Genomic DNA, 23680 nt, shown 5'->3' with positions numbered 1-23680 from the left:
AAACTTAATAGCAAATAGAAATGACAGTTTTTTTCAATTTAAAAAAAAATCCTCCGAAAATTGCAATGAATCGTTTGCAATATCAGTTATTTGAAATTAGAATAGAGTATTTTGTATATCATCGTCAGCTTTCTGATATGATATAATGCTAATGTACGTTTCATCTAAAATTTATCTTAGATTTTCATTAAAATGAATCTTTTGAAAAAGCGCGTAACCAAAAGTATATCGTCAAATTTGTCCTGGGAAAAAAATAATCGAAAACCCTCGAATAATCTGGTAACCTTAAAAGATTTCCAATGAAACAGATATTGTTTTGAGAGAGAGAGAGAGAGAGAGAGAGAGAGAGAGAGAGAGAGAGAGAGAGAGAGAGAGAGAGAGAGAGAGAGAGAGAGATTTATGATTACCTTGAAAATTTCACGTTAAAAAAAGATAGATTTTTCCTTCCAAATATTAAAATGTTAATCCTTTTGTATTATTAATGTTGTTGTTGCACATTTTTTTTATATAGTTGATATCATTATTATCACCATTACCCATAATTCATAACATTCATGCATCACTGTTAACAATGCTGGTTCCGCTTTCATCACTCAGAGGCCTTGATAGCGTAAAATGTGTTTTTAGAGTCTAGTGACGAGCGATTTCTTTATTTTCCTGTTTTTTCTTTTATTATTATTATTATTATTATTATTATTATTATTATTATTATTATTATTATTATTATTATTATTATTATTATTATTATTATTATTATTATTATTATTATTATTATTATCGTCTGTATTGGATTTGACTAATGTATTAGTAAATGAACATGGTGCTCTAATTCATCATTTTTCACACGAAATTATACAGTCTGCCAGCAAAGACATAGCGTATATATCTCGATTAATTGAACATAGATGTTTATCAAGTATTTTCTCTTTCTCTTTAAAATAAATTCAACTTTTTCTCAAAGGAAATTCTTGGTTTCTTCATGTGTGTAATGAAATTTACTGTACTTACATGATCTAAACATCCTATCCATGCGATATGGTGTTAAGTAGCTATTCTTCTTTTGCGATGAGAAATGTTTATTTTATTACTCATTATTTTTATTAGGACGTTAGATATAGGGTTTATGGCCAAATGCAATACGCTAATTTAACATTTTACTCTATGACAGCAGGTTATATCATCATAATATATTTATTTGAAGTAGGCTATAAGGCTATATAAAACAATGGATATTTCTAATATCACCAATATCGTTATGTAATTTTGAGAGAGAGAGAGAGAGAGAGAGAGAGAGAGAGAGAGAGAGAGAGAGAGAGAGAGAGAGAGAGAGAGAGAGAGAGATCCTCAGTTTGAAGGGGATTATGTTGATATTGGCCAGACTGGTTAATAGTGATATTTTATGCATTTTTCTGCTTTTGACTTAATTCCTTTTGCTTTCCTTCCCATGGTTTTCGACTCCCACCGGACTCTCTGCTTTAACACTTTCTCTCCTATTGACGGACTTTGTCGTAATTCATCCGTTTCATTGACCTTAAAAGGAGGGACCTTTCCGTGTCGCTTCTCTCCCTTCTTAGTCAAGTTAAAGTCAAAGTTTAATGTTTCAAGTTAATCTCACCAAGCCATTTTAACTTATATTTTCAGTTTTCAGTAATTTCTGTATAATTGTTTCACTTTAATACAGTTATCCCACCAACGCAATAGCCTTTGGATTGTATATTTATATGCATAGTCGTTCTAAAACGAACGAACGACCGGATTAATTAGATACTCAGTTAGCCCTTAGTAGGATTAATACGCACGGTACAACATATTACATCAATTTTATTTGCATGCTTTCAAAACATGGCCATTTGAGTCTTTGGAAAGTTGTATCGTAAAACACTTTGGCTTACAACAACAACAACAACAACAACGATGATAATAATCACGAACAGTAAAAGTGTCACATTATTATTATTATTATTATTATTATTATTACTTGCTAAGCTACGACCCTAGTTGGAAAAGCAGGATACTATAAGCCCAGGGGCTCCAACAGGGAAGATAGCCCAGTGAGGAGAGAAAACAAGGAAAAATAAGATATTTTAAGAACAGTAACATCATTACAATAAATATTTCCTATATAAGCTACAAAAAAAATAACAAAACAAGAGGAAGAGAAATAAGATAGAAGTGTGCTCGAGTGTACCCTCAAGCAAGAATACTCTAACCCAAGACAGTGGAAGGCCATGGTACAGAGGCTATGGCACTATCCAAGACTAGAGAACACTGGTTTAATTTTGGATTGTCCTTCTACTAGAAAAGCTGCTTACCATAGCTAAAGAGTCTCTTCTATCCTTACCAATAGGAAAGTAGCTACTGAACAATGACGCTGCAGTAGTTAACCCCTTGAGAGAAGTAGAATTGTTTGGTAATCTCAGTGTTATCAGGTGCATGAGGACAGAGGAGAATATGTAAAGAATAGGGCAGACTATTCGGTGTATGTGTGGGCGAAGGGAAAAATAAACCGTAACCAGAGAGAAGGATTCAATGTATTACTGTCTGGCCAGTCAAAGGACCACATAACTCTATAGCGGTAGTAATTATAGAACATTTGGTAACGTACGCAGTTTTAATTCTTTGATTAAAAAAATTATTTAAACCTTCTTCTTCTTCTTCTTCTTCTTCTTCTTCTTCTTCTTCTTCTTCTTCTTCTTCCTTATTTGGGGTCACTGTTATACAAACTAAACGAAAAAGCCAAAACAATTATCAAGAGTCCTGTCGGATATACAGAAGAAACTAATAGAGCAGGAAAGGTAAAACGGGGAACAAATTTTGGACCAAAAGTGTGTCCAATTGTCACGGACGAAGTTAATTCTGTAAGTAAAAAGACGATTACTCTGATTAGAAACATTAGAAAAGAAGCCCCGACTTATGTAGATGACATATTGTTTCCAAGAAACAATAAATATAAAGTAGAAAGAGCTATAAGCAACTGCCGCAGTTTGGAAGAGCTGAAGAAATTTACTTTTAGCCCCAATCAACAGAAGTCAACGGTGTTAGTAGTAAGACACAAAACAGAAGAGGTTAAAAAGGTTAATGGAGTGGTTAGAAATGGAAGGATAGAAATAGTTCAGGAGTATAAATATTTAGGAGAATGGTACTCAGAAAAAGGAAACCATCGTCAGCATAGGTAAAAAGGGGGAGTTAAAATAGAATAGGCTACATGGTGTAAGAGGTTAGGAAGTATGGAGACAGTAACAGGGTAGGAGATTTAGCATTGCTTGTGAGAATAAAGATCTATGAGGCAGCAGTTGTGCCAGCAATGTTTGCAGATATGGAGACATAGTTTGTAATGAAAGAAAAAGAAATGAAAGAACTAGAGAGTATAGAGTACAAAAATATGAAAGGAATGTTTGAACAGGTTGCTACCTCACCTTATTGGGGGTTAATAGCAGAAACAAGAACATAACCAGTTGAAAATAGAATAGATAAAAAGGTGATGCTGTTGCATAAAACCATAACATCAGATGATAAACGACCAGTTAAGGAGATAGTGGAAGACCAAATAAGGGAACCCTATGGGAAATGCTAGGGAAAATTCATAGAGAAATATGCAATATATATATATATATATATATATATATATATATATATATATATATATATATATATATATATATATATATATATATATATATATATGCGTATGTGTGTATGTATGATGTTGAAATTGAAGAAGTAAGAAGGCATAAAAAGGAAGAACTCAAGAAAGAAAGAAAAATTAAGGGGAAAATTAAATTAAGCGGAAATGACCAAATTAAGGTTTGTGAATAGTAGGAGAACTTAACATTAAGGAAAAGGTAATAATTATGAAAACAAGGTTGGATATGATAGAATTATATATATATATATATATATATATATATATATATATATATATATATATATATATATATATATATATATATATATATATATATATATATATATATATATATATATATAAACTATGGAAACAGGGATGATAAGGATAGGTTTTGTGTGTTGTGTTGTGAGGCAGACAATACAATATGTTTAGCTGTAATGAATTAAGAAAATTCAGAAGCAATGGCATAGAGTTGTAGAACTTAGAAACACCAATTGGAGATGTTTCCCGATACATTAGACATGCTCTGGAAATTAGAAATAAAAGTATGCAAGCTGTGTTGTATATGCACAGTAGGAGGTAACTAATAACGATGAATTTTCTGCAGATTGCAACGCTTTGCTCCTATTACGCTTCCAGTATAGTATGCCAGCAATCACCGTGTTGTGGAGAGTCTTTTTAATCTACCTCTGCCCTGGCACTCATGTGTCATTTACTCCCAAACTCCTTCCTTCCTTATATAATTGCCAACGAATCTTTCCCTCTTGTTCCACCCACCTCCACGTCCATCACTTCTTTTGCCGCAAGTTGCTCGTTAATTGAATTAATATTAATGCACAATTCATTAAAGTGACCGGAGCTTCATTATTTTTATCTGGCTCAAATAATTCAGAATTTAACTTATAAATAAGAAGACGAAAATGCCAATTGCACCTCCTGGTCGCCAGAATACATGGGCTCTTTGATTAAAACATGTTATACTTCATGATATGCCGATATATTGATTTCATGCTCGGTATTTGCTAGTCTACCTAAGATGGCTCTCTGGTAGCCAGGGAAGAAATGTAATTTCTGTTCCCTTGATTACTACTGGTTTGATTTGTGTATCATTTATCGTCAACAAGAGTTCCTTGGCTCAACTGTCACAGGATGTTGACTCCATATGAAACAGGTAAGTTTGTAACCTCTGTTTGAAGATGTCTTTCGTGTCAATTCGCATACATTCTGGGGCAAATCGCAAGTCGCTTCCAAGGAATCCAATCCATATGAATGTAGGCTATATCTTTATACAGCGTTGATATCACGTCACTGAGCAAGCATCCGCTACCCCTCTTAATTTTTATTTGAGTTATCCCAACTCTAGATAAAAATTAGGAGAGCTGGCTTATCTGCTTATGTAATACAAAGAAGTATTTGGCAAGACGAGGATTCTCAGTAACCTATTTTTATTATAGTCATAATTGAGAAGAATTTACGTAAAATACATTTTCTTATTGAAAAATATTTCGCTGTGTATTAGTTTTCGATTTGGAAAAAAAAAGGATTTTCATTACAATAGAAACTCCTTTTGACTCGCTAATATTCTTGAAGAAGACAGTTAGAAATAATTCATGAAGCATGCAAGTGAAAATAAGATGTTGCAAATAATCCATTTCATAAGTATGTTTTTATTTTTCATAATTACGTCTTAAATTCATGATTCCCACAATTGTTCTTGATCCAAAATTAATTTGTAAAACGCCTGAAGAATATAAAGGAACATATACAACTTTTTGTTCGTTACAGATCGCGAATATAAAGTACCGCTAACAAATGGGTAACACAGTCGTCCTTGGGTGTCACAGCGGTCACAGAAAACAAGAGTCAGTCGGCTTCGAGACGTCAACAGACATGGAAGGCAAGGGATACTTAACAGAAGAAGCGAGTTACAAGGCTCTTCAGGGCTATTACGATAAAAATGGCAATAATATTAACATTCTTCAGATGTTTAAAGACGACCCACAGAGATTTGATAAATACAGGTATGTTCTATTTGAAAAATGAGGTAAAATTTCTGTCTGTAGACTATACCCTATATTCTATGCTGTTATATTTTAGTGCTATGCAAGGTGTACGTCAGCTTATACATTTACCAGCGATGCATTTTGATTTTATTAATGTATGTCAGTCCTTAGATTCGATGGTTAAGTAGATTTGATAAGGTGTCATTGCCAGACCGACAGGTCTCCTTGGTGCCCTTGGACGTCCTTGAAGACTGTACGACTACCGGTACAGTATTTTATGTCTGGTGAATATAATATAATATAATCATAAAAGAACACATTTGATAAGTGAGGCAAGTGATATTTGGAGATGATTGGATCATCTTTAATTGCTTGTATTTTAGAGGTTTGAATGACACTTAGTCCTTGCCGGCTGGCAAAATGTCAAAAATTGAAAGGGTACCTTATCAGTTGTATGGGCTAGTGTTTGTGATGCCAAAATATTAAGATGATTTTGGATTGAAAGATAATGATTCAATACCATTTAACTGAGAAGTGTTTACTTCATTGTTCTGTATTGATGGCCCGTGGTAGGATAAAATGTCAAAGTTAGGCTAATAACCCAACGTAGGGAAGGTTTGGAGTCTTATCTTTTCAAACATATGTTTTTCTTGGATTGCTATTAAATATTTTCTTAAGACCCCATGATTATATACATTACTGTATACCTGTTTATCTTATTAATTTGAAAAACTTTCCCTTTCTACCAGTCATCATAAATAACTACTGTACTTTAGATTTTAAATTTAGCACACTACTAATTAGCTTCACGGTAAATGTGTAGGAGAGCTCCGCGGAAGATCTTAAAGAATTTAAACACCTACAATTCACTATTATATCATATAGAACACTTATATAATAGTCAATATATGAGCAGCTTCTATTTAACGAAGATATTCGTGTGTATAGTTATGTTTCACTTGGATTTTTTCTAAGTGTTTGTTTTTGTTTACTGTGTGATGTCTTGGCTAAAATGAGCTGTTTCACCGCCTTACTGCGTATGGCAGACTAGTTCTCAATGCTATTCTAACCAATAACAGGTGTTTTCTTGACGTCACACTGTTTGAAAACCAATCATGGCGGTTTTTACAAATCTAGCCAATGCTGACACTTATTACTTCATTTATCCCTGCTATTTTTCCACCAGTTACCACAGTTTACGTGAAGTTCCGCGGAGGAATATTTTTGCACGTCTCGGATCTCCCTTCAAACTGAAAAGCTCATTTTGCCGTGAAGTATGGAGCCATTAGCAGGACCTTCATCCCGTTCCGACTGTGTCACTTGTGACAATTGCTTTATTTCTTATGGGGATTTTTGTGTACATTATTCAGGGAAAGTTGATTTGCTAATTGCATTTGCTCAACGTCATGGTTTGATTTTAGCAGCAGATTTGTATCCACCTACACCATAACAGTAAGGTATGTGGTAGTTTGCAGTTTACGTTAACGTTGTGTAACCTCATTAATAGTCGAAATATCGACGATCAAACTCACGCTACTCTTGTCTTCCCTGAATTTTCTAAGTCTGTTGTTATTGTTGACTGTGTCTTATTTTTGCTCAAATGAGCCCTGTAACCACTATAATCCGCAGACAAACTAGTGCACTGCGACCCCCTCCCCCCCCCCCCCCCCCGTAGGCCTAGGTAGGGGTACAGGGCCCCATAGGCTAGGTTAGGTGGGTGTCTTAGGTTTGGTGGTGCCCTGAAAATTACTGTGGCCTTTAGGGGGGGGTCGCAGGGGGGCGGAGCCCCCCCCCCCCCCCCCGGTAGGCCTAGGTAGGGGTACAGGGCCCCATAGGCTAGGTTAGGTGGGTGTCTTAGGTTCGGTGGTGCCCTGAAAATTACTGTGGCCTTAAGGGGGGGTCGCAGAGGGGGCGGAGCCCCCCCCCGGTAGGCCTTGGTAGGGGCTCATGGCCCCCAGGGTAGGGTAGGTAGTTGTATTAGGTTCGGTAATGCCCCGAAAAATCACTTTTCTCCTCCTCCCCCCACCCAAAAACCCCGCTTCCCACTGGGGTCCCCCATAATTGTAGTAGTAGGTTTATGCTTACATTTTCTGTGTAAGAGTTAGGTGGTTGTAGGAGGATTATCTCACAGTTTCAAGGTAACTGTAGCTCTAATTTACTGTTTTCTTTCGTTTTCTACTTTTAGAAACTTTTAAATCGAGCGCGGAGGTCTCCTACACAATTACCAGCTTCACTGTAAATTGAGTGAATATCATGGAAAAGAATTGAAAAATTTACAAATGTTTTGATATTTTATATAGACATTCGCAGTAAATCAGTGTTGTTAAAAGTGTTCCATAAATTACCGCAGTATCATAGATATTCAAATCATATTGAAAATATCAAGTCTGATTGAAAGTAATTTAAAAAGCAGGTTCATACAGTATGGTGTACCATTCACACACAGAAATAAAGTTGAAAAAAAAATAATGTAAAGAAAAATTTATTTCATCCAAACGCCCAGCTATGGCATTAGCATCAACAATTTTATCGAAAAACCTTTAATTTAATTTCCTCTCAAGATGTTATTTCTTCATCATAATTAATGAATCTTGAGAAGTGCCCCAAAATGTTTTTACCAGACAGTAATCAGTCTTAATAAGTACACTGCTACCACATGAAATATATTTGTGTGGGTAACCGGAGGATTGACCCATAATCTCTGGTAAAACTGACCCAGAATAGTTTGGAGGACTGACTAACAATGTTTATTTATACTATAGTGCATTAATTATTAAAGTTATTTGATTAAATATAACATATGGATTCCATTTAACATTAACACTTATATGTTGTAATAAAATCTTTTATAAAAGTCATTGGTAAATTTTATATATTTGCTGGTAGAGCCTTGGATAGGGGTTATGACGTGGTAAGGGGGTCCGGGGTCTTGCCCCCAGCTAGGGGTTGTGACCTGGGAACTTCTAGGTTAGGTTAGGTGGGTTTGTTAGGTTCTGTACCCTTTTTAATTACATATTCATATCCTATAAACACATAAAATATTTGATAAAAAACAGTAAATAAAATATCAATGAAATATTAAACTTTTCCTTAATAAATACAAGTAATAATACCAAAGAATTAGCTTTAGAAAAGGAAATGAACTATGTGGGTCAGTCCTCCAAACCACTCTGGGTCAGTTTGACCAGAAATTGTGGGTCAATCCTCCCCCTGGGTCAGCCCTCCGGTATTCTTTGTGTGGGGCAGGTATGATCACTTCTCAGTTTTGTTGAATAACTTGAGTCTTTTGAATCACGAGTTAATATTACAGGCTCTATAAATTGCAATAAATAGCAAATTTAATGAAAATAGTTTCTCTCCTTTATTTAACCTAACCAATATAAGGATCGACAACCTTTATAATTTTACCCTTGCACCGTTATGAGATACTTCAATGTATTATGAGTAATAATACTGTGTCCAATGTCAGTTTAGATAAGTGGTGGGGCCTAGTTTGGGTTAGAGGAAATGTGATTGTAGAAGTTTACGAAATATTGCTCTTTGGTAAAATTTTACCCAACACCTAGCCACTTTGATCATAACCTTCCTACAATCTTCCCTTCCTGCTTTGTCTCAACCAGGAGGTTTGCATAAAGATATTTAGATAATTATGTAGTAGTCTTAGTTGTAAGAATTATCAATTTGTTCCTTCTTGACATACAACCCCTTATCCCTTGATTAGGGAGATTACTTCGGCACAAGCTGCAATCGGCCGTTAAAATTGGATAAAATTGTTATCCAACCAGTGAGGGTGCGTACCCAGTAGCCTTACCCCCTATCCAGTCGGAGAGCATTCACTTTTACTTCGGCCGCTGTCGTGTACATATCTACAGACAATTCTTGGCATACTTATTAATTTTCTTTATTTTTTTTCGAGAAGTGAATGTTGGTTAATAATGTAATGGAAGCAAGAAGGGGAATGGTATCAATAGCCAGTTGCTCTAACCAACTTTAGATACACACTCCCTTAGTGCTTAGTGGCATTTCTGTTTGTAGACATCCCGTTTGCTGACTGTAGGTCGTGGCCTTCATGGCAGTGAAGGGCTTTGCCATGAGGGGAGGAAGCGAGTGAGGGGTTTGTGAGAGTTGGATTGGGTCAAGCCTGGGAAAATTCCAGCAGGCTCTTTGCTGCCTCTGTCTCCTCTGGAGATATGTTGCAGGGGTCAAAAGTCTTCGGATCTATGTCAGCGACTTTAGTATCATCTGCGGTAAGACGAGAGTCAACAGCGCAAAGAAATAAATAAAAAAGAGCATTGAAAACCTTTCCACATAAAGGGACTTTCAGGTTCTCTACATGGGGAATCTCGTAGCTCTTGGGCAGTCTGCTGTCGATAAGTTAACTTTTGTGCTGCTCCCATTTTGGGGGCTTAGCTGAGCTCTGTGTTTTTGGCCTGGGCTATGGCCAGGACCCAGTGTTCCAGTCTTGTGCCAGGACCCCCAGGGCAGTGATTGGGTCCCAGGGTTCCAACCCTGGGTCCCGGTTTATCGATAACTCAGCTACCCTTGTGGCTAAAGGGGACAGAAATGTATGGCCCAGTACACTTTCTGCTCCAAGGTTGATGGAGTAACAGCGATGATCTCCCTTCATTCCAGGTCTCTGGAATTTCGTGCCTCTTTCGGTTGTCTTACCCTCAGCTAATAAGATGCGATAGCACCTTTCGAGGCTGTACTCCAGCGTGTTTGTGCTTTGGTAGGCTGAGAATTTTGGGTAGAGCATGGGGCTGTGGCTCTTTCTCTGCTCCGACCTTTAGTACCTGGGCCTCTTCCACTTCTTCTGGGTCCCATGACAGGAGTTCTCCTCCCTTTGCTGCTGGTTTGTCTTTTCCTTTGTTAGCTCCCATTTACATTCCCAGTTCTGTCCATGGCACAGAACTGTTGAACTTATGAGGGTGAAGGAGAGTCTGAGGAGCATGCACCTTCACCTTTGCCCGTAGTGGCGGTCGAGGTTTCTTGGGGCATGATATCTCGAGGACTTTGAACTGCAGTCAGGAGCATGCTGGACCAGACTAACCTGAGTTGAGGAATCTTGTGGTCAAGGTCCTTGCATTCATTCATGAGTGCAACAGCCTGGGGGCAGGTTACCATGGCTCTGCCTTTGGGGGGAACTTTGTCATTGATTGGCACTTTGGGGCCCCTCAATGATCGAAGCCATCATTGGATTTACCATAACCGGATCTTGTGCCTTAGTTCGTGCGGATGTCCAGATCTGTGGGAATGATAATTCATTTAGACTGAGCAGGTTAGGCAGATTCCGACTGCCCCCACTCTCTAGGCAGCGGAGGTTCAGTTTGACCTCTCTCCATGATGTTCTTGCTCGTTCTGGCGAGTTTTTCTTATAATGAAATCAAAACTGAAATCTGACAGCTTAACTGTGTGGTGTTAATGAGATTTTTATTAGATTTATTAGGATTTTATTGCATTTGGCAAATTTCGGTACACTTCAGTGAATCTTTTCTATAAGCTGAAATTTTCAAGATTTTATTAAAAAACTGGTAGGAGGTTTGCTTTCATCAGTCTAGTTGAAACAGGGAATAGGTACTTGAGTGTTCTGAAAATAAATTACATTAAGATATTTTTCATTCAGTAGTCCATAATATGCTTAAATATTCATATTTTACCAAAAAAAAAAGGAGAAAAGTTTATACTGTAATTGAAATACAGTATGGGAAAACTTTTTAAATTTTAATAACATTTCCTTTTTCTCAGTATGCATGTCAGTATTGGCAGGGGTGCTTACTAGTCCCTTTTTCTCTTTTGGAATACCAAGCCCTGAATCTATGTAAATAAGTTATTTAATTTTTAGTTTTGCATTTAATATTGAAGGTGGCATTCCAACTTTACACTTTACAATAGTGTATGTTTTTCATGTGAATTTTTGTTTGATATTCATAAGGTTTCCAAATTGCTTTGATAAGACTTTCAAGAATAAATTGAATACTCTACACTTTTTTTTTCAGTTTGAGATTGTCAACTCCAGACGATGGGGAAATTTTGTTTGATTACAGTAAAAACCGCATCAACGATGAAGTCCTCAAACTATTGTTTGATCTTGTAAGTTTAAGAGTATAACCCATATTTGTTGGGAACTGGAGTGATGTTCTATGTTAAGTTTTATTGTTTTTTACTTTTGTGGCTTACCTTTAAACTTGTTAGTCACTAACTATTGCATGGCCATTTGCTTGGGAGCTCCATGTAGACCATCCAACATTTAACTTTAGATGTGCTTAAGGTACTTAAGTATCACTCTTTTGGTCAGCATATTCAACCAGTTGTTCGGGGAAACTAGAAATATCATAGAACTTTTTTTGACATTCAGATATCAAAGAAAAACAGTAAGCATAACAATACTGTTATCACAGTCATAAAATCTATCCCTATTCCAAAATTAAGGAATGATTGTGTAAATAAGTTTTTTTCTATAGTCTGTTGTACACCCTTTGTTTTTTCAATATTTAACTTAGCCGGTGATTATAATAGCTGCAGCTCTGCTGCTCGACAGAAAACTCTACGGAAAAAATCCGCCAGCGATCGCTATGCAGGTAGGGGGTGTACTTCAACAGCGCCATCTGTCGTCCAAGTACCCAGTACTCATTGTAAACAAAGAACTCAATTTTCTCTCTGTCGTGCTACCGGCAAGACCTACTAAATTCGCTGTTGCTAACTGGATTTGTTTTCACAACTATTTGGTGAAGTACACTTTTCTAGTTTTGAGCTTTCGCTGTGCAGGCTTTCTCTTCAATAAATCCTTGCATTCTTTTTTTGATATCGGATTATTTGTTGATGACTTTGGATAGTTTTTGAATTCCCCTTTGACCAATTCAAAATGGCTGACCCTTCTCAAGTCCCAAAATTCAGGAAGTGTAATGCTAGGGACTGTTCAAGGCGTCTTCCGAAGGCCTCTATCGATCCTCACACCGTTTGTTCCAATTGTCGGGATAAAACCTGTCAATTGGAAGATCGATGTGAGGAATGCGTTGGGCTTTCGGAATTCGATTTTATCGAATTCCAGAAATATACACGTAGGCTAGAGAGAGATAGAGTCAGGAGAAGTTCATCTCGTTCTGTTGATTTTTCCTCTCCTCATGCCCCACAACCTATTCCTTCCCCTGTAGTGGTTGCTCCTAATCCCCCTTCTGGCACTCAGGAACCTTCGATGGCTGATATGATGCGTGCCATCCAAGCTCTGGGTGAGAGAGTTGAGTCCCTGGCTAGTGACCGTAACCAGCTCATGGCGGACGTCAAGGAGCTGAAGTGTAAAAGTGCAGTGGGAAGTGATAAAGTGAGTGATAGTGTTGTGGATAGTGTTGCGCTTGAGGGTTCGTCTGTTCGTGCCTGTCGTCTTCCTAGTCCGGGACCTCTTGCAAGCTCCCAAGTCCAGGGGAGAAGCAATGTCGTACGACCAATGGGTTCGAGAGGCTTTAATCAGCGAACAGACGTTCCCTCCGTGGTTTCGGGCGTATCTACCCAAGATCGCCCCACCCACACAAAGACGAGAGAGCCCATTTATTCCTCGTCTGCGGAAGAGGTTTCTCGCAAAAAACCATGGACCAAGGTCTCACGACCGCTTAAGCGCAAGTCGGTCCCTTCCGCGCAAGTCCAACGGCCCAGTTGTAGCCACTGGGTCAGTTCGGACTCGCTGCAGTCTTCCGATGACTGCTCACCTCCTAAGAGAGGAAAAGCGGTACCGCCGCAGACAGTTACACCGTCTGTCGCCGCACCTGCTCCTGCAGACCCCAAGTGGTCTTTGCTGCAGAACATGCAGTCACAATTAACGTCTCTGATGCAGGACTTTCGTGCGGAGAAGGTTGCTGCTGCACCAACCTCTTGCCTACAACCAACCACACACTCGGTTGTGCGTCCTGTGGACGCTGAGGCAACCTTCTTGCGCACTCCAGTTGAGAGAGTTCCGCCACCCATGCGTTCCAGTGTACCCTGCCAGCCGCATGTTGACGTTCAGCGACGCACGGAGCCTTCCGTTGACGTTCGCGAGACACAACAACAGTCAGAGTTGTTTTGTTTTGACGCGGTGCGTCAACCTCCGCAACCCAGTGTGGTTGCCACTGCTCACCCGCATCAGGCTAGACAGTCTGGAGTAGACGCTGTGCGTCCCCGCGCTGCTATGGTTGTTGCCAGCTCACAGAGTGGGCAACAGTTCCATGACGTTGCGTCCGGTTCAGTCACGCGTGCACCCGTGCGACCGGACTCGGCTAACCAGCCGTTACCTACTCCATTGCCGCTTCCTCCTCAATACTCGGATGATGGACTTTCGGATGATGATGGTGCCGCTCACGTTGATGAACCACATTCGGATCTTGACGAGCCGAAGTCCACGCAACCCTCTTTGGACTTTAGAAAAGTTCTAGCTCTGTTCAAAGAGATGTTTCCGGACCAGTTTGTGTCTGTGGCTCCGCGCTCTCCTCCGTCAGAGTTTGTATTAGGTATGCCGTCATCCTCGCCTGCCTTTACTAGACTCGTCCTCGCACGCTCGTCCAAGAGAGCTTTACGAGTGGTAGGAGAATGGATGCAGTCCAAAAAGAGTCTAGGGAAGACAGCCTTTATGTTTCCCCCTGCTAAACTCTCTTCTAAATCGAGCGTCTGGTATGCCACGGGAGAAGTTCTCGGCTTGGGAGTTCCTGCCTCTGCCCAGGGCGACTTCTCAAGTCTGGTAGACTCTCCCCGCAGGCTAGCCATGAGACGCTCGAAAATATGTTGGTCATCTTCGGACCTAGACCACCTTTTGAAAGGGTTATTTAGAGCCTTTGAGGTCTTCAACTTTTTAGACTGGTGTCTGGGAGCTTTAAGCAGGAAGATCTCTCCGTCAGAGAAGGAAACTTCCTTGCTCATCATGTCCTGCATGGACAAGGCCATACGTGACGGGTCTAGTGAGCTTGCTGCATCGTTCGTATCCGGAGTCCTCAAGAAGCGTGAGAACCTTTGCTCTTTCCTGTCAGCTGGAGTGACACCTTGTCAAAGATCCGAACTTCTGTTTGCTCCTCTTTCTAAGTGCCTCTTTCCAGAGGACTTGATTAAGGAGATTGCTGCTTCTTTGATACAGAAGGACACTCATGACCTGGTTGTGTCCTCTGCTCGCAAAGCCACCCCTTTGCCTACCTTGTCAGCTAGACCAAGGATGGACACTCCAGCGGCCCGATTTATTCCGCCCTTTCGTGGCAGAGCCTCCAGCAGAGGAGGTGCTCGTGCCGAAGGGAGACGTGGAAAGAAGAAAGGAACCAAGTCCTTTAAAGGCAGAGTCTGACTGCCAGCTTCTTCAGACAGCAGTGGGAGCCAGACTCAAGAACTTCTGGCAGACCTGGGAGAAGAGAGGCGCAGATGCACAATCTGTGAAGTTGCTCAGAGAGGGGTACAAGATCCCGTTTGTACGAAAACCCCCTCTAGCAACGTCTCCCATCGATCTCTCTCCCAGGTACAGAGAGGAAGACAAGAGACGAGCATTGAAACAGGAGGTGTCTCTCTTACTAGAAAGGGGAGCGGTAGTCAAAGTCCTGGACCATCAAACCCCGGGCTTCTACAACCGTCTCTTCTTAGTGGCAAAGAAGACAGGAGGGTGGAGGCCGGTGCTAGACGTCAGTGCGTTGAATGTCTTTGTCACAAAGCAGACGTTCTCCATGGAGACCACAAAGTCCGTTCTAGCAGCGGTCAGAAGGGAAGACTGGATGGTCTCGTTAGACCTAAGGGACGCATACTTCCACGTCCCCATCCACCCAGACTCCCAACCTTTTCTGAGATTTGTTTACGAAAAGGTTGTCTACCAGTTTCAAGCCCTGTGCTTTGGCCTAAGCACAGCTCCTCTTGTGTTTACAGTACGAGGCTGATGAGGAATGTAGCCAAATTCCTTCATTTAGCGGACATCCGAGCCTCCCTCTATTTGGACGACTGGCTTCTAAGAGCTTCTTCCAGTCGTCGCTGTTTGAAGGATCTAAAGTGGACTCTAGATCTGACCAAGGAATTGGGTCTCCTTGTCAATATGGAAAAGTCTCAAGTGGTCCCATCCCAAACTATTGTGTATTTAGGGATGGAGATTCACAGTCTAGCTTTTCGGGCTTTTCCGTCGGCCCCCAGAACGAGCCAAGCCCAGTTATGCATCCAGAACATGCTGAAGAAGGAACGGTGTTCAGTCAGGCAGTGGATGAGTCTGATAGGGACACTATCATCCCTGGAACAGTTCGTATCGTTGGGAAGACTACACCTCCGTCCTCTTCAATATCACCTAGCTGTTTACTGGAAAAAGGACAAGACGCTAGAAGCGGTCTCGATCCCCATTTCCGAGAAGATGAAGTCTTGCCTGACTTGGTGGAAGGACAGTATCAGCCTCAGAGAGGGTCTGCCCCTGGCTGTTCAGACTCCCAACCACGTTCTCTTCTCGGACGCATCGGACACAGGCTGGGGCGCGACATTAGACGGTCGGGAATGCTCGGGAACTTGGAACTCGAGTCAAAGGACAATGCATATCAACTGCAAGGAGCTACTGGCAGTTCATCTGGCCTTGAAAAGCTTCAAGTCTCTCCTTCAAGGCAAAGTGGTGGAGGTGAACTCGGACAACACCACGGCTTTGGCGTACATCTCCAAGCAAGGAGGGACCCACTCTATGACGTTGTACGAGATCGCAAGGGACCTCCTCACCTGGTCAAAAGGTCTAAACATTTCGCTAGTAACGAGGTTCATCCAAGGCAGCTTGAATGTCATGGCAGATTGCCTCGGTCGAAAGGGACAAATCATTCCAACAGAATGGACCCTACACAAGGATGTGTGCAAGAGACTTTGGGCCACTTGGGGCCAGCCAACCATAGATCTCTTCGCAACCTCGATGACCAAGAGGCTCCCAATATATTGCTCACCAATCCCGGACCCAGCAGCAGTTCATATAGACGCCTTTCTCCTAGATTGGTCACATCTAGACCTATATGCATTCCCCCCGTTCAAGATTGTCAACAAGGTACTGCAGAAGTTCGCCTCTCACGAAGGGACAAGGTTGACGTTAGTTGCTCCCCTCTGGCCCGCGAGAGAATGGTTCACCGAGGTACTTCGATGGTTAGTAGACGTTCCCAGAAGTCTTCCTCTAAGAGTAGACCTTCTACGTCAGCCACACGTAAGGAAGGTACACCAAAGCCTCCACGCTCTTCGTCTGACTGCCTTCAGACTATCGAAATACTCTCGAGAGCTAGAGGCTTTTCGAAGGAGGCAGCCAGGGCGATTGCTAGAGCAAGGAGGACATCCACCCTTAGAGTCTACCAATCGATGTGGGAAGTCTTCCGAAACTGGTGCAAGTCAGTATCAGTATCCTCGACCAGTACCTCTGTAACTCAAATAGCTGACTTCCTTTTATACCTGAGGAAAGAACGGTCTCTTTCAGCTCCCACTATCAAGGGTTACAGAAGCATGTTGGCATCAGTCTTCCATCACAGAGGCTTAGATCTTTCCAACAACAAAGATCTACAGGACCTCCTTAAGTCTTTTGAGACCACGAAGGAGCGTCGTTTGGCTACACCTGGTTGGAATTTAGACTTGGTACTAAGATTCCTCATTTCAGAAAGGTTCGAGCCGCTACAATCAGCCTCCTTTAAAGATCTTACTTTAAAGACTCTTTTCCTGGTTTGCTTAGCCACAGCTAAAAGAGTCAGTGAGATTCACGCCTTCAGCAGGAACATCGGATTTTCATCTGAAACGGCTACATGTTCTCTACAACTTGGTTTTCTAGCCAAAAACGAGCTACCCTCTCGTCCTTGGCCGAAATCGTTCGATATTCCAAGCCTATCAAATATGGTTGGAAATGAACTAGAAAGAGTCTTATGCCCTGTGAGAGCTCTTAAGTTCTATTTAAGACGAACTAAACCTTTACGAGGACAGTCAGAAGCTTTATGGTGTTCAGTTAAGAAACCATCTTTGCCTATGTCAAAGAATGCTTTATCCTATTTTATCAGACTGTTAATACGAGAAGCTCATTCACATCTGAGTGAAGAAGACCAAGCTTTGCTGAAGGTAAGGACACATGAAGTTAGAGCTGTCGCAACTTCAGTGGCCTTTAAACAAAATAGATCTCTGCGAAGTATAATGGACGCAACCTATTGGAGAAGCAAGTCAGTGTTCGCGTCTTTTTACCTTAAGGATGTCCAGTCTCTTTACGAGAACTGCTACACTCTGGGACCATTCGTAGCAGCGAGTGCAGTAGTGGGTGAGGGCTCAACCACTACATTCCCCTAATTCCATAACCTTTTTTAATCTTTCTCTTGAAATGCTTTTTATTGTTGTTTTTGGGTTGTCCGGAAGGCTAAGAAGCCTTTCGCATCCTGGTTGATTTGGCGGGTGGTCAAATTCTTTTCTTGAGAAGCGCCTAGATTAGAGGTTTTGATGAGGTCCTGTGGTATGGGTTGCAACCCTTCATACTTCAGATCCTAGGGGTCGCTCAGCATCCTAAGAGGATCGCGAGGCTCCGTAAGGAAGACGTACTTAAAAAGGCAGAGTAATTGTTCAAGTCGACTTCCTTACCAGGTACCTATTTATTTTATTTTTGTTATTTTGATAACTTCTAAAATGAAATAAAAAATCCTTAGCTCATAATAATGTAAACATTTATTGCTGGTCTCTACCCACCCCCCTGGGTGTGAATCAGCTATTATAATCACCGGCTAAGTTAAATATTGAAAAATGTTATTTTGATAATAAAATAAATTTTTGAATATACTTACCCGGTGATTATAAATTAAAGGACCCTCCCTTCCTCCCCAATAGAGACGCAGTGGACCGAGGAGAAAATTGAGTTCTTTGTTTACAATGAGTACTGGGTACTTGGACGACAGATGGCGCTGTTGAAGTACACCCCCTACCTGCATAGCGATCGCTGGCGGATTTTTTCCGTAGAGTTTTCTGTCGAGCAGCAGAGCTGCAGCTATTATAATCACCGGGCAAGTATATTCAAAAATTTATTTTATTATCAAAATAACATTTTTCATGGATATTGCTCAGTACTGTTCTACTTAGAGAAAACAGACATAAGAGGTAACTGTGCTTATAGAGGTATGAAAACTAATAAAAAAGATAATTTATTAGTTACCACAGTTATGATGACTAAGGTCAAATACATTTGATGAAATATAAATATCAAGGACTGATTTCAACACTTGGTGATAAAAGAGCAGAATTTAGTCATACTTCATTTTTAATACTTGTAAAACTTACAGAAAAAAATTTAGTTTGTTAGCTGGATTAGATAAAACACTTCATTCAGTCCACTGTCTTCACAGTTTTAAACTCCTATGGCTGGATGAATGATTTGTTCTTAATTCTAAAGAAAATATTGGTAGGAAAAGACAAAGTTAATATTTTTTAATTGCTGGTGTCTGCCTACTGTTTGAGTTTGACTCCTAAGTTTGTCTGTATGTCCTAGTGTTAGAATTGTTGAGAAAATACATACCATCCATAGTATTATTTTCTCAACACCTGTAAATGTGTTTGTATTATGCTGCAGTGTTGATACTTGCCCTGATTATATGACTGTCATTAACATTATGGTTATCATCATAACAGGCCAGAGCTCGCCAAGTTGAGGCTTCACGTGACGCCATGTTTTCAGGGGAGAAGATAAACTTCACTGAGGACAGGGCAGTACTGCATATTGCCCTCCGAAACCGCTCTAACACCCCAATCATGGTTGCTGGTGCTGATGTCATGCCAGGTGTCAATGCAGTACTTGATCACATGAAAGAATTTTGTGGAAAGGTAAGCTAATACACTAGTAAAGAAAAGATGTTGGTTTTCAGGTAATTGTTAAACAGTGGCACCTTGGGGATCAAACACAATAATTGATGTATGTACACTAAATCAATTTGTTCCTACACTAAATACAAACCCTCATTCTTTACTATAGGAGATATTCTAGCGCGAGCTGGAAAATACGGCAAAAAAACCTTAACAAGGTCGTTAACGACCGGACAGGTAATTACCCACCTGACAGTGGTGGGGAACCCTCGGTCAGTAGCTGCTGTTTACCTTCAATTGAATTCTAGCAGTCGTCCTGTTCTTTTTGCTGGCAGACTAGCCTTTCATTCTTTCTTTCTTTTTTTTTTTTTTTTTTTTTTTTTTTTTGATTACAGTAATCCTTTTTCTTTGTAGATGATGTCCTCTATTTGAGGAAGTGTTCATGATGCCTTTATGTCACTGCTGGATGTGGATTCTCTTTCCCTATGCCCCGTTACGGAGGTCATGGGTGTTCTGCTACCCTGCGGAGGATGGGTTCCCCTGCCAAGTATGTAGAAGAGGTCTTCACATTACCTTCTCCTCCTCCTCCTCCACTTCCACTTCATTTTCCTCCCCTCTTCGGAGGCTAGGAGGGAGAGATAGACAAGAGGAAAAGGAGAGATCGCACTCCTTTGCCCAGTGGTTCTCTCCGGAATCACAGGCGACTTAGGAGGAGACATAATCGTTCTTGTTCTGCCTCGCCTTCTGTCTCTTCTCGAGATGTCTCGCCGTTAGTCTAAGCACTCTCGTCACAAACTTAAGAGCGCTTCCTTCTTACCCTAACATAGGGCATCAAGAGCGTATGCGCCAACATGCGCATACGCTCCAACAAGAGCATAGCTCCATCTCGTGCCATACGCTCACCTGCGCACAAACTCCTGCGCAATGGCACTCTCCTGCGCCTGCACGTACGCATACGTGCCCAACACCATCCTACGCGACAGGTAAAACCTGTGCGTCAACTTTCTACTGTTAGAAGGTCTTCTGACAAGGCAGCCATACTGCCTTCTCCCGCAGCGCCAGTGCTTACCAACGCGCCAGCGCTTTGCAACACGCCAGCACTTCCCGGCGCACCAGCCTTCTCCCGCATCCGCAAGGATATGCGCGCACGCCCATATGATTCCACTATGGGGAATTTTCTCCTGCGCGCGCGCTACCTACGGTTGGCACAGACGTGCGAAATAACACTCCCGCACGCCCGTGTACGCCTTCACCTAGATATTCTCACCGAAGAGACAGGCGAAATAGGAAGAGAGTTTATCATTTTCGCTCTTTCTCGCCTTCTGTCTCTCATCGAGACTTCTTGCCTCAAGATTATATACACTCGTGCCACAAACCTGAGAAGAACGATCCCTCTCGTCGTCGTCGTGCGAGGGATCATCTAAGAAAACAGGAGAGAGGCCAAGGGCAAAGCACGTCCTAACCTCGAACCCTCTTTTTCGCATCGCATATTAGTTTGAGGGTCTCCGTCCGCTCTAGAAAAAGTCAGATAGAGCGCTTCTCCTTGCTTTTCTCTCTATCTTCAGAGAGATCGCTCTCACCTTTGAATTAGCGATCTCTGACCCTTTGGGGTCTCGTGACAAGGAAACCTCAGTTTCCCGGTGCGCTGTCCCTTCGTTTGCTCACAGCTAGTTGCTGAAACCTTAGGTTTTCGTGCATTTAGTCTCGCTGACACTTCGGTGTCTCGTGACAAGGAAGACTTTCGTTTTCCCGTTGCTCTAGCCCTTCGGGTTCTCGCAACACAAACTCTAGGGGCACGTACGTTCACGCTGAACCTTCGGGTTCTCGCAACACAACCTCTAGGAACACGCATGATCATGCTGAACCTTCGGGTTCTCGTGACACAAGTCATCAAGAGTGTTACTCTCATGTCAGAGAGTCTTCGGACTCTTGTCACGCGGAGTGTTCGCGTACGCCCATAACGTTCAGGAGTTTTTCTCTTATGGCAGAGTCTTCAGACCCCAGTCACGCAGGTGTTCGCACGCAAATCTCTGATCATACACTCGCGGGGTCAATCCCTCGCTCCCGTGTTTCAGACAGGACACCCTCCCTAATTCCTTTGCTCCCTATTGAGTTAAGGATTTAGAGTCTCTCGGAAACCTCGAAAGAAGATGCAGGGGTTCGCCCCCTTCTTCTCTTCGGTTGATAGCAGATGGGAAAAGGGAAACGTGTTAGAGAGGCTAAAAGAAGGCACCCAGATAGCAGCAACGTAGAACGCGATGCCGAGGGCCTCGGCCGCTATGTTTGTTATGCTGCGCTTCATGTGGCAGCTCATGAGCTGCCACCCGTTTTCAACCTGCAACTTGATCAATTTATTGGGAAACTCAGATTGCTGACAGGAGGTTCGCCTCCAGGGATTAGAGATCCTTCCCTTACGAGGGAGTGATAACCTTCCTCGGAATTGGACTAGAGTGTATGTGAAAGATCCATTCCCCTTCCGAGGGAAAGCTTCCCCACTTCAGACAGTCGGCAACCTTCCCTCCTTCGTAAGGAGTTGCGAACAGCTCAATAAGTTTTACCTCTGCTATCTCGTCCCCCGAAGACTGTGCTTTCTCCCCTGGAGCTGGGGAAAAGCAAGTCTACGGCTTATGCCTCCTTCGGGGGGAACTTCTCCCTGGGAGTATGCTGGGCTCAGGTGATGTCCTTCTTCGGGAGGACTTCTCTCTCGTTCATGAGGAGATTTTTTCGCCTACGTTTTTTCCGTACAACTGGGAGAAAACTTGCCTTAGGCGATGCCCTCCTTCAGAAGATCTCTCTCGTTCGCGAGAGAGAGATTGTTACGCCTTCGCTTTTTTCCCATAGAACTGGGGGAAAGCTTGTCTTAGGCAATGTTCTCCTTTGGGAGAACTTCTCTCTTGTTCGCGAGAGAGAGAGATTATTACGCCTTCGCTTTTTTCCCATAGAACTGGGGGAAAGCTTGTTTTAGGCAATGTTCTCCTTCGGGAGAACTTCTCTCTCGTTCGCGAGAGAGCTTATTAAGCCTAGGCTTTTTTCCCCATGACGAGGCCTTTCCGTCCTCAGGTGAGTCCAGTGGGGCGGTAGTCTTCCCCTCGGCACCAGGGGGGGAGACTTCGCTTCATGCAGGAGATCGTCTCGTGAGGAAGGGGCCCCTTGAACTTCGTTGTTGGGATCCTGTATCCCTCCCAGGAGGGAATCCAAGGACTCCAAGACCGTCCCTAAATCCTCTGCAAGGATTCGTCAGGAACCCACGACTACCCGGGGGAATGTCCACATGTCACCCCAGGAAGAGATCCCTGGGGCAGGAGACTTAGCTGCCAGCCCGCAGGGAGGAGAACAGCAAGAATCCGAACATGCCTTCTGGCAGGTCCTAAGCCTGATAAGGCAACTTAACGGGCTTATGGATCCAGTCATCGCCCCCCGTGAAGGCAAAGACACGATTTTGGATGAAGTGTTTGACGTTCGGAAGGCCCCTAAGACCAGTGCGGCTCTGCCCTGGTCTCGGGGGCTGAAGAGTGCCAGGGCTAGGGCCAACGCTCAGCTCGCACTTCTTGCCTCCTCCAGTCGTTCCACTGCCGGGAACAAGCTCATCCCTCCTCCTCGTCTTCAGCAGAGGAGGTATTTTGAGATCCTGGGTGAGCACAACCTCGCTCTTCCTCTCCATCACTCTGTGGAGGAGCTGGCGAAGGGAGTTCCCCTTGAGAAACTCTCTGCCCGGCAGGTGTCGTTCTCGGCGGCAGAGATCCTTAGCCACGAGAAGGTCGCTAAGTGTGCCATGCAGGCCACTTCGTGGCTGGACTTTTGGCTAGGATCTCTGTGCATCCTATTGCGATCGGAGGACTTGTCCAAGGAGACCAATAGGAAGGCCCTGGAGACCTTCTTGCTCTCGGGCACCCGCTCCATCGAGTTTTTGGCGCACCAGGTTACCACCCTGTGGGCCAACTCGGTGTTGAAGCGTCGCGATGCTGTGTCCGAGAGATTCCATCCGAAGGTCCCCGCCGTGGATGTGTGTAGGCTCCGACATGCTTCCCTTCTGGGGGAGAACCTGTTTGAGCCTCAAGACATGGAGCGAACGGCTGAGAGGTGGAGGAAATCCAGCACGGACTCCCTCCTCCGTAGGGCCCTTACAACTCGGCCTTTAAGCCTCCAGCCCCGCCACAACAGCAGCAACAGCCTCGTAAGGCTCCCAAACAGGCACCGGCAGCTAAGAAGGTGGTGTCTAAGCCCCAGCCCTTTCCAGCCAAGGTCATGAGGGGCGGTAAGTCCTCCAGGGGATGCAAGGCTCCTAGGGGTGGCAGTC

At 42.5% G+C, this 23680-nt stretch overlaps 1 protein-coding gene across 1 annotated transcript in view; it reads left to right on the top strand.

Moving 5' to 3' along the window:
* The first annotated feature begins 5425 nt into the window (after positions 1–5425).
* The window catches only part of LOC137654590 (glucose-6-phosphate isomerase-like), a 68314-nt gene continuing 50059 nt past the window's right edge, over positions 5426–23680 (top strand). Inside the window, exons 1-3 of the mRNA XM_068388357.1 lie at positions 5426–5649; positions 11628–11721; positions 19213–19404. Of these exons, the coding sequence (XP_068244458.1) occupies positions 5441–5649; positions 11628–11721; positions 19213–19404 (495 nt within the window). The 5' untranslated portion in view covers positions 5426–5440. The remainder of the gene's footprint in view (positions 5650–11627; positions 11722–19212; positions 19405–23680) is intronic.

This window comes from Palaemon carinicauda, chromosome 15 (genome assembly GCF_036898095.1).
Source record: "Palaemon carinicauda isolate YSFRI2023 chromosome 15, ASM3689809v2, whole genome shotgun sequence".
Lineage (NCBI taxonomy): Eukaryota > Metazoa > Arthropoda > Malacostraca > Decapoda > Palaemonidae > Palaemon > Palaemon carinicauda.
Note: the sequence above shows the minus strand (reverse complement) of the source record. Positions and strands in the feature narration are given on the sequence as shown.